The 11,943-nt window shown below is 47.0% G+C and overlaps 1 protein-coding gene across 1 annotated transcript in view; it reads right to left on the minus strand.

Annotated features, from left to right (window-relative positions):
* Positions 1 to 7,861, minus strand: part of ADAMTS5 (ADAM metallopeptidase with thrombospondin type 1 motif 5) — a 46,896-nt gene extending 39,035 nt beyond the window's left edge. The window contains exon 1 of the mRNA XM_050332716.1: positions 6,998 to 7,861. Within this exon, the coding sequence (XP_050188673.1) occupies positions 6,998 to 7,861 (864 nt within the window). The remainder of the gene's footprint in view (positions 1 to 6,997) is intronic.
* Positions 7,862 to 11,943: the final 4,082 nt, after the last annotated feature.

An 11,943-nucleotide genomic window follows, 5' to 3' on the forward strand; every position in this document is an offset into this window, starting at 1 on the left:
GTAAAACTAGTAGTTAATTAGACAGCTTATTAGAGGCAAAGATTTCTTGGCATTCAAAATACATCAAGAGCAGCCGGCTGTCTGCCATGTATACATGGCATTGCGGTGAAAGAAGATAACTGTCACTGCATCTTGCTGGAGCAGTGAATTTATTTTATGTGAAATTTGTTTAGTAGGCTTAAAAAACCAAACAAACAAAAACTGTTTAGTGAAAGCTGGTATTGGGTCAGAGCCTGCTGACCAGATCCAAACCAGGATGTAAACACCAACATGGACAGTTTGATGGAATGTACAGGAAGAAGAACATGTCATCTGGTCTTCTGAGTTATCTACCCTTTCTAGGGCTTGCAGTTTGTGACCTTATGAGCCCTGAAGAGCCACAGTTTCACAGTCCTAAGCAGCTTAGCACTTTGCTTATACTAAAGCTTGATTGGTTTTGAGATGCTTAATGTTTCTTCACCTTTATCCCTGACAGAAGTTAAACCTACAGATAGATGTTCTCAGATCAGATGCACGAGAAACCTACAGAATGAGGCTTTCTATCAGGCAAAGCTGCATTTCACCTTCTCGTAAAGCACAGCTAAGAGCTTTTACATCTCTGTGTGTTTCTTCACTTGCTCTTCTGGGTGTTTTACGATGGATCATCAGCTAAAGCCTTTGCCCACTAAGAACATGATCCAGCTTCAAATTCCTTTAGGGATGAGGCCAATTAGAAGCATGTCTCTTAGGAGAGCACCATATGGTCTACACTAGACTATGGCCTACAGGGAAGGTCTGCACGTGCCCATGCACACAGGGAGTTGTGGCTCTTCCTGCAACAGCCAATGTGCCAAAGGCTTCCCTGGCCCAGGCTGCTGTTAGTGCTTACAGTGCTTGGTGAAGAGACCTAGTTTTGGTCCCTTCCTCAGCTTGCTTCTCTATTTTACACTGAACAGTCCTGTGGTAAATTACAGAAACAGTCCTCTCTCCGTGCTTCAGGAACCCAGACCACCTTGCTCTAAGCAGTGCACTCCAGTCAGCGGCTTCAGGTCACGATTCCTCTCGTTCTCACCATATGAATTACTCACTAAACAGTGACATAGCTTTGGTCAGAGGGGTGGAAAGTTTCCTTAACACCTGGAACAGCTTACAACCTACTGGTTAAGGACCTCTCCTGGGAGGTGGGCGATACAGACCTAAAATCCCTCAAGCGGAGGAAGGAATTAAGTATGACTTTCCGACTTCCTGCAGCAGCATTCCCACCGCAGCCCTGTAAAGGGAGGGCGGGGTGAGGCGGCATTCGGAACACACACACATCCACCCTCCCATGTGCCCCTCTGCAAAGTGGGTGAACGTTTATTAATGCCACAGCAACGTGGAACGGTGCATGTGGAGGGAGCTGAGGTTCACCCAAACAGAAAGGATTACAGGTATCGCCCAAGGAGGGGCACAACCTCTGCAAGGCAAAAGGAGCATATGACTGAAGCTGACATTCTGCAAAAGGTATACTGGAAATAAGGGCTAAGGGGTGAACAAAGTAATTGGGGCATGGTCTATTTTACCCTCAGCTAATACTATGACACTTAAAAGAAAGGCTTTGCAAGCCAAAATAGTAGGACAGTGTTCTGGAGGAAGACTGCTGTGAAAAGTCTTCTTGAGACACTGGCGGGTCTCTCTCATGGGGATGTCTAGGTTAGAGCACCAAGGAGAGGGCCTGGTCATGACTATGAAGAGAGGAAGGACTCCAATGAAACTCACAGGGATACTGCTTTGTCCTTCTCCCCAGCCACATTTTGAGAAAATGGCCAAAGCCTGGTTAGCTTTTGAGGAAAACCAGAATGTTGACACCTGCCATATCTACCACAACAACAGTCACATATTTTTATCCAGTAGCTGAGCTTAAAAATTGAGATTGTCTGCCTTTTGGGTTCATACTATAAACATAGGCCTGAGGTTTGGGCATCTGAATATCACATGTAGAGAGCTGTCTTTCTGAATTTTAAGTAAGGTGAAATTCAAGAAAACCCAGCGTATGCAGGACATTTTTTCTAGCTCAGTTTAACACATGCATGCTACACTTGCTGGCTTCAGAAATTACCTCCTCACCAGTCTGGATATTTATGCATGTTCTCATTCTCCCCCTTTATGCTACAGGGACCCTATGCACTCATCATGTGAGGACACTCTGAAGCAAAGTATTAGAAATAGAGCCTAAATTGGATTAAGCTTTTATGTTATGAAGGGACAGATTAACAAAATGTTTTTTTCCCTAGAGCAATGAAAGAATACACAGCAGTATTACCAAAGGTTATTTAAAAACATTGACAAATTGGGTATAAAGCATTTGAACTCTGCATGGGGAGGAGAAGTTTCAGTTATGAAACAGGTGACTGGTTAGCAAGGAAAAACGTGTGATTTAACCTGCCTAGCCCATAGTTCCTTCTTGGGAAGCTCCACACCATCTCTCTAGATCAGTGTGAATAACATTGCATCTCCTCTATGTTATGTCCCACTTTATTTTCCCCAGGGATGTTATTTAAATGTTATATTTGCAACAAAATTGGTGAAAATACTACGAAACCAGTAAAAACATCATACTATAATTTCTTCACAGTAATAATAATAAACAATGAAATATATTCTATTGACCATTGGTACAATGACTTGTTTTACCACCATGGGATAATAACTGTGGGAAGACGATAACAGAGAAAAGAAAAAAAAAGGCAAGAAAGAATTAGAGCCAAAGAAAGCGTGTGTTCCATGCAAGGAAATTATCATCTATAGAGCTGAGATAATATAAAGCTTGGTGTCAAATTTCAACAGCACTGTCAGATGGACAGTTAAACTAAATCACAGACACAAGACCCATATAATTACTGTGCAGAAAAAGGAAGGACAGCAGCCTTTGGCTCTAGCATGAACTTTTTTGTTAGAGCCAGGCATGATGGTACTATCACGGATGATGCTAACAAACACTTAGGAAAGTATTTTTTATTGCTCCTGATATCTGTATCTACTGTGAGAAATATCTGTTTTAACCCTCATATGATTCAGAACTAGGAGGGAAGGAAGAGAGCTGGATTTTGTCCAAACACATTCAATAGTTCACTTGGAATTTAACTAAGGGTCACTAATGAAATAGATTAGATGAATTCTAGAGGATAATTGCAGAGTAGGCTAGACCACGGAAAAAGTACAGTGTGAGTTGAACTGCAGGTCGCAAGTCAGGTCTAATATGTTCTTCTACTGTGACAAATAATCTGGCAAGTATTTTGTTGCACCCATAAAAATCTGAAGATAACCTGCTTCCAGCTTCCGAGAACTGTTCACAATAAAAAGAGGTTGAAACAGACTGAATGCTAAATTTGCTGTTGACTTCACTGCCATTAAGAACAAGTGAGCTCATTTCCAGGGAAAGAGGGCTGTATAAGCTCTTCCTCCTCCCCACCACACAGTCACTTCCCTACCTGCTGCATGGGGTGCAGGACTCACCTGGCCACCAGCTGATTGAATCCTTGCACCACCATATTCCATGGAGGATGCTCTAAGCGTGCGTGCAGCCCAAAAATTTACAGCTGCTGTCAAGGACTCAACCACAAAGTAGTTGAACAGCAGGGGACCCATGTACTCTCTGATGTTCTTATGGCTAGGCTGCCTTAATGAGAGCTCTCATGGGATTTAGAAACACCAGAAAATTATCCCTTTTTATTACTGCCAAGTCAGACCTCTGTCATGTTTGATACTGGCCATCATGGCCCAAAATGAGAGACTGAGCTCCCCGGGAAAAGACCCTTATCAGATTTTGGGAATTTGCATAATCACTGTGGAACCCAACTAGATTTCTGCAATATTCAGTGACAGATAATGTCTGTGTTCACTGAAGGTTTTCACAATCTCCTACACAATTGATAACAATCGTCAGACATGTTCCTTGCAGTTACAGAATAAACATAGGACACATTGCAGCTAATGGACAGGTAAGTGGCCCTTGCCATCACTGGTAAGCAATACAGAGCCTTAAAATAGCTTTAACATGTTGCCTGTATCACCCAAAACTGAACTCATGTTCATATTTATTTACTATTTACTACAGTCTGCAGCATAATTGCTTTAAAGCCCTTATCAAATGAAACACAGATTATGACTGAAAGTAAGTGGTTATTTTAACTCAGAATCAGTAAATTTACTTCTAAAAAATCTTTTTGTATGGGAAGTACTTCCTAGTATGAATAATGATGATGACCATAATTTGAACTGCCAGCACTAATTTTATAATAAGAGAGAGCTGCCAGCACACCCTTAGTGTATCAGTGGTTGCTAATTTATCTTTAGAGAAGTAAAGACAACCAAAGAAGAGGAAGCAATAGTGCTGAATTCTGTCAGGATTCTTCCTTTCTGAGGCATTCCAATAAAGCTACTATCTTTTCAGACAGCCTCTTCTGGTGTAAAAATAGCATCCAAGTAAATGTCACCCCATGACAAAGATAATTATTATATTAGAGACTTGTATGACAACAGGCATGCAAAATGTAGATTCTGTTTACACGTAAACAGTTACATACAGCTGAGAACATGCATTCAGCTGACAAATGATTTGCAAATATTATTCTGTTGACGGAGAGACACAAAGTTCAAGGTGGCCTTGGTTAGTAAACAAAGACGGAAAATGTACCTCACACACTTACCCCATGCCTAAAAAACAAGCCATTTCGAAAAAGACATCTGGGGGTTCAAGAATCAGCACGACAGTATTCAGAGCCCATCAAAACACGCGGCCACGGCTTGGCGTCTTGTAGCTAGGCAACGTACTTCATACATTCAAAACATAGTTGTAAAAGTGCGATTCTCCTGCCAATTGCTGCCACTCTCATTGAAAAGCCAAACTGGAAAAAATATCTCTTTAGTTCAAAGTGGGGCTGTTTTCTCCAGGAAACATCTTTACTGCTTTTTCATCCTTTAACCCTTTTCGTGTTTACATTCCAAGAGCAGCAAACAGATTCATGTTGACATTTCAAGTGTAAGCATATAAAAATCGTGTGGACTCACACATACTCCCTGCAAAGAACATCATGAACACATGTACTGAGAAACCCTCGTCTTGTTCTTATTGAGTAAAATACCAAAACACAATGCCAAACAATGTGCTGCAACGCCAAACAATGTGCATGTGCACAGAGCAAACCATTAAAGCAGATTAAGTTATCCTGAACTGCATCGAGGAGATAATCCTACAGTTAAAGCTGTTAAAATGTAAACTAAGGAAAAGGAAGCCTGCGCTTTTTTCCTTGGGAAGCATTTACATCCCTAAGTAGCAATGCAAGCAATATTTGCACCTTAAGAGTGGAAGAAGACCACAGGAACTGTGATGTTTTGTGTAGTTTATGTACTACTTACATCCAAAAGAAGTAACTCTACACATGGAAGATGCATTGCTCAGGAGTCTTTGAAAGTGGGTTACTGATTAGCAGCACACTCTTACTCTGCCAGGAGGGCATCCATGCAAAGAATCACAGATAAGCATCTGTAAAGCAAGTGCACTTTAAATTCACATCCTATGTCAATCCAAATTAACTTAGTAATTGATGTTAAGGTTCACAGCCTGCCACCCTAAGAGTTTCTGAAATGTCATAAATCCCAGGGAAATAAATGGGAATGCTGGCAGAGAGAAATACTCTTCAGTGAGAAGCAATCGATTCTGGCCCAGGTGTAATTAATAAGCCATTAGAAAGGATGCTTACAGCAAAAAGCAAGAGCATTCTGACCCAGACTAGGTAGCATACTTTCATTCAGATTATAATGATAAAAAAATGAAATTTTGCAAATTAGACTGATGGGCTTTAAACTGCTGAAAAAGGCTCCCGTTGTACAAGTGATGCCTGACTGACACAGAACCTAATGTTTCAACTATTTACAGCTATAAAAGCAAGCCAGGCATTTTTTTCCCCCTTCTGGAGCAACTCCTTCCACAAACCATCCAAAGCATCCTTTTTGGCAGGCTCCTATGATGTAGAAAAGCAGGAGAACTCAAATGAACGGAAAGTCATGCAGTTATTTTTTTCATACTTGGGGAAGGGAAAAAAGGAAAACACCAAACCCAAACCGCTGAAGGGATATTCTTACAGAAGAACTTCATTGCATAAACTCGGCCACATGTCTACTAGAGCAATGTCCCTTAACGACCTCTGGCAATGCAATTAATCAACAACCAAGCGTGGAGCAAAGCACGGCTCTGCATGGGTAATACCAGTCAGATCCAACTCACAGTTATCAGGACGCCCATTTTTCACTTGGGGGGCAAGAAAGGGACTTCATCCCCTCACCAGCAGCCCAACTCACTCAACTTTTGCAGCTCTGTTTACCTCTGGTTTGCATTTACGTCCTACACTGGAACCACAAGTGTTGCTGGTTTCCAGCGCGGTCGAGCTATTCTTGCTGGAAATAGCATCTCAATGCACTCAACAAGGAAGTCGTCTGTACTCTTAAGGTGTTATCCACTGTTTTCACTAGCAGGTTTGTTTGGGGACTAATTTAGGCTAGGAAGCGCTATTAGCCCTTTCTGTTTGGACCATCACTGCAGAGAGAGAGGAGCTGCATGTTAAACATCTCACTGGGAAAGGTGGGACAATGTCATGTCTCAAGCAGAGATAAGTTGGGTGGCCTCAGCTGAGTTCCCCCGATCAGGCAAATCACCTCCTCTCCACCCTGGCAGGAGTCCCAACTTTCGTGCACTGGCACGAAAATGTGTACCCGCAGTGGGGGTGACTGTGCAGGAGGGGGTAGCGGGCACACAGAAATGCGTGTACCACCGGTTGGGTTCTCAACCCCTCCTCCATCCCTGTCAGCTGCCCCTGAGGTGCAGTGCAACCCGACGGGAGAGCCGAATCCGTGGGCAGGGAGGCAACCACGGGGCAAAGCAGAGCATCGTGTCTGGAGGCCCGCCAGGCTCGCCACGCTGATGCTCGGCCACCCACGGCCCGAGGACCATCACGCCGCTGCCGGCCAGGGCGATGCCTACCTCGCGGGTGAAGAGGATGGCGGCATCGTAGTGCTCGTCGTGGTCGTCGTCGAGGCGGTTGTGCTGGTGCTGCCACTTGCAGAAGTTCTTGAGAGTGGTGGCGGCGTTCCTGTTGACCTCCAGCCCCTTCTCCTTCTCGCCCAGGGCCACCACCTTCACCACGGCCAGCCGGACGTGGTTCTCCAGGCTGGCGTGGGCGTAGAGCCGGGAGGCGATGGAGGCCAAGGTGAGCAGGTAGTGCTGCAGCCCCTTCCCGTACTTGCGGACCATGGAGGCGTCGGCCACCAGCAGCAGCTCCACCTGCCGGGCCCGGGAGACGGAGCGACGCCGCCGCCGCCGCCGCCCGTCCCCCGCCGCAGCCCCGGCGGGGTCGCGGGTCTCGCAGCTGGTGCGGGCGGGCACCGTCTCGAAGCTGAAGCGCTCCCTGCGGAAGAGGTGCGGGGTTCGGGCCGGGCCCTCCCCGTAGATCCGCGGGCCGGCCGCCTCCGCTGTGCGCCGCGCCGGCCGGACGGTGTAGCGGGAGCGCCCCACGGCGAAGAAGCCGTCGAGGCCGCCGCAGAGGTCGAAGACGGCGAGGGAGCGGGGGCTGCCGTCCACCGTGCCGCGGTAGTGGCAGCGCGTCCCGTCGCGCTCCAGGTCGAGCAGGAAGCGCTGTCCCCCGGCGTAGAGCACATACCCCGCCTTGCCGCCCCCCGCGTAGGTCGGGTCGAGGCGCCGCACGACGCCGCTGGCCCCGCGGGGCGGCCCGGGGGCGGGGGCCGGGGGCGGCGGCGGCGGCGCTCCCGGGTCGGCAGGTGCCGGCGGCGAGGCCAGAGCGCGGTGCGGCTGGGCCGCCAGCAGCAGCGACAGCAGCCTCAGGAGCATCCTGCCCCGCCGTCAGGAGCGGCGGCGGGAATTAGGAAGAGTAATAATAATAACAGGAGTCGGGGACGGCGGTGGAAAGAGCCGGCCCGGCGGAGCGCAGCAGCGTTAGTTAAGGGACGGGAAGAAGGGGGATGATGGGGGGGAAGGGAAAAAAAAAAAGAAAAAAAAAGAAAAAGAAAGTTCTCCCTCCCAAACTCGAGTCAAGTGTGAGTGGGAGAGAAAAAAATGTCAACAAAAGCCGCTCGCGTGTGAACTTTGTGTTTCTCAGCAGGGAAGAGCCGGGAGCACATGGAAGGAGAGAGAGAGGTAAAAAAATCCCAAATCGCTGCTGCTGCCGGGGAGGCAAAGTGGGGAAAGAGGAAAAGGAGGAGAGGAGGCTCGGAGCCGGCAAGTAGAGAAGTTTGAGCACTTCCCACTCCTCTTCCACTTCTCTGCTGTAGTCACCGGATCATCACCAGCAGCAGCAGGGGCAGGGGCCAGGTCTGCTGCTATTCGGCACTTTCTCGGGCTCCGGTGGGCTCCCTTTCCTTCTTTTGCCCCCTTTTGTTTTGAAGACCAAAGAAGGAGACAAGAAATGCAGGCACCAAAAACCGCCTCGATCGTCTCCGGTGAGATGGTTAAAAAGGAAAAGAAAAAAAAAAAAAAAGTGCCCAAGAAGCGGAAAACGTCCTGGATTTCTGTAAAAGCGCCCTCCCTGTATCTTTTCTGTTGTTGTTGTTATCCCCAGTCTGTCGATGTGAACAAGAGGAGAAGGGAGAGAAATGTGAAGATGAGAGGAGGTGGAACAATGAATTTATAGCGGAATGCCATCCTGCAATGGCAATTTCAACAATTCGTCACTGCAGGCTGCCTCTTAAAGGGAGAGCTTCAAAACCACCACTCCCACACTTCCTTCTCATTTAATCAGACAGAAGGAGAAACTTGAGGGGAGGCGGAAAGGGGGGGCGGCTGCGGGGGGAGGAGAAAAGGAGGGATAGTGAGCGGGAGAGAGGGAAGCAGAAGAGGGGAAGAGCCGGTGGAAGTCGGGGAGGGGAGAGAGACCGGCAGAAAAAACTGTGTGTGAAAACCGCGAGGTTTTCCCCGAAACGCTTGAAACCCCGGAGTCACCCGGGGTCTGAGCTGTCACCGCTGGCCGGGGACGGTGGAGCCGCGCTTACCTCCCGTCGTGCCCGCCGCCCCCGCTCTGCTGCCGGGCGCTGCAGTTTGCAAAGCTCGGTGGAGGAGGCAGGTTTGCGTCTGGCTCCGGAGGGGAGGGAAGCGGCCGGGGCTTTTCGGAGAACGCCGGTGATGCGGCGCCCGAGGGCGGCCGGGGGAGCGGAGCGGGTGCGGCGGGCGGGGGGTGTCCCCGGCACTGCCCCCCGTGTCCCGGCTCGGCCCCTGCCCATGCCTCTTTCCCGGGTCGGCGGCAGCGCCAAACTTCCCCTCTTTGTCTGGGCGGCCGCGGCTCGTCTGCATCCAGCCTGTCATTAAGACCCGGCAAGCTGTCATCTAGTGTGGACTGTGATTTCCCCTGAGCCCCGAGGACGAGAGAGGGCGGGGAAGAGGTAATGCTTGCTCTAATCTTTCGAATGACTTCAGATACTTAGATCATCCCCCCGCTGACACACATATCCACTAACCCTATTCCCTCGTCTTCCACCCCCTGCTTCGTGCTCCAGCAGGGACACCGCGAAGTGCAGATGACTACATTTCCCTTTTCATGTGCCCTTTCCACCTAAACATTGCCCACAGAGTGAGTGGAGATTGGCAAACAGCTAATTCTCTGCCCAGACCGTGGGCTGGAAGGCAGTGTAATCTCTGGGAAGGCAGGAAGAAGTGGAACCCTGAGGACTCCGACCCCGCTGATTTTCCCCTGCCAAGGTACGGACCCTGCATCGTCAGGGCCTTGCCTTGCACCAAGTCAAGCATGGATGCACGGGAAACAGCAGTGCTTATTTTCTCGTGTTTCCTCTCCGTGTCCCAAAAGGGGTGCTTGGAACAGGTGCTCTCTGGCTGAGGGACTCCAGGCGGATGCAGATCTCCAACCCCGTCCTCACCTGCAAGCAACATCTCAGCCCGACTGCTCTGTCTGCAAGAGAGTGATGTGCACATCTGTGATGCTTTGCAGGATCAGGGCCATGGTGGTGGGATGCACAGAGAATGGCAGACCAGCACCTGCCTCTGTAGCTTCCAGGGGCTGCTTTGAGAGTCTGGCACTTCTCTGAGGAACAGGCTAACTAAAGGCACAAATGTTTCAAAAATGAATATTCCCATGTAAATGATTACATTAACATAACCCTGAGGTTATGCTTATGAAATGTTTGACTCACTGAAGTTTTGCCAGTGTTCTTTCTTCCTTTTCCATTTTTCCAGAAATGGTGATACCTGAGATAAAAAGTTCATTTCTCAACCTCCTGGTATCTCTTATTCTGCATTTCAGTATTCTGTCATCACCAAAAGTTTTCGACTGGAGTCAGTAAGTTTCAAAATTAAGAGTTATATATCAGGAAGGTCACATTAACATTTTTGGGCATTGGTCCAGGACTATTCAACATTAAAAAATTTAAACATTTTCTCAGCTACTTTAAGCTAGTTATAAAGTTAAAATAATTGAAGAAAAATTTAAAGAGAGAGAAAGAAGAAGACAAGTTTTGATTAGAAAAAGAACATGTAATTTGTCTCACACTTTTCCTTGGATGGGTTTTGTTTTTCATTTGAGATTAATGTATATCTGTTCAGTACCAACAATATTTTTATTGACTTCACTGGGACCTGATCAAGCCCTGGATTTGCAAATATGTCTGGATCCAAACTCCCAGATACCCCTGGGAGAGATGCTAAAGATGAGATCTGGGATAAGGAATGTATTTTGGATAACAACCTCAGAAACTCTCATTAAAAAAGTGTTAGTTTGTCAATGAAAAGGCATATGGTGCACAAGAGACCAGTGTAAGGTTCCCCCATGCTTCAGCCTAATTCCAACTGTCCGGACATATAACCTTGGAAAACCAGGAATGATTAGAAGGGCTAGTGATAATTAAATGCTGTGTCTCGCTGCTCATCTCTTGTGTTGTCTTTGATTTCCCAAATGACAGGAAAAGTTGGCTAAGCTTCCACAGTGCTCTGTTTCACTGAGCAAGGATCTAGGCTTTCCAGGAAGGTACAAATTAGCCTTTACAAATTACCCCATAGATTATGAAATCTTTCCTATTTATATTTCAAAACTGCAATAACTCAGCACAGCAGTGCAATAATGGAAAGATAGGTCAGTCATGCCTCTTGCAATGAGAGAGACCTCTTTTAGTCTGAGAGCCTGGAAGTGTAAGGATAAATCATAGAAATGAATCATCTTTTTCCTCACAGTTTTGCCCTCTTACCCTCCTTTTACAGTTACAGCACTGCCTTTAAACAAGAAATCCTGTTAACATGTCCCAAGTTGTGGATGACACTAAATCCTTGTCAAACAGTTCTGACCTGGAAATTTCAAAGCTGACCTTTCTCAACTGAGAGATAGAGAGCCAGAAATCCTCAATTAGCTTTAAGGCACAACACAAGTTTTGTGCACTTTGGACCAATTCAATACTGATGAAAGAAGACGCAATCCCCTTGAGTCTCTGGGAGCTACAAGCTGCTTTCATTAAGTTGTGTTTCACCCCCTGGGTTTGTCCGTGAAAACTTTTAGGATTCTGCAAATAACAGTCTTGGTAGCTGGGGATTCCTGATCATGTAATATCTTAGGCACATAAGAAACATTGCTCTAAGCAGTAGAAACACTCACATGAAGGAATAGCTTGAGGGACATGGAGATCTGTGTGTCCTTTAAATTGTTTATAAAATGGTCCCACTTTGTATCACCTCTTTGTCAATTCTTAGTCGTGTTACAAGGGGTAGAAAACCATAAATCCAACTGGATTGTTGACAATTAGCCCTGTGTTTGCCTGCAACCCCCTGACAGTAGTTAAGGACTAGCAGAGATGTTCTACCCAAACACCGCCTGTCTTTCACCATTAACCAAACTCTTTCTCCTTGAATATTAAAATAATTCTGTTCAGAGTTTATTGTTCTGGTGTTAGGACTGTCTGGCATTTCTATATAATTGCACA

The sequence above is a fragment of the Myiozetetes cayanensis genome, unplaced genomic scaffold (assembly GCF_022539395.1).
Source record: "Myiozetetes cayanensis isolate MyiCay16 unplaced genomic scaffold, myiCay2020 scf5-8, whole genome shotgun sequence".
In the NCBI taxonomy this organism is placed as follows: Eukaryota; Metazoa; Chordata; class Aves; order Passeriformes; family Tyrannidae; genus Myiozetetes; species Myiozetetes cayanensis.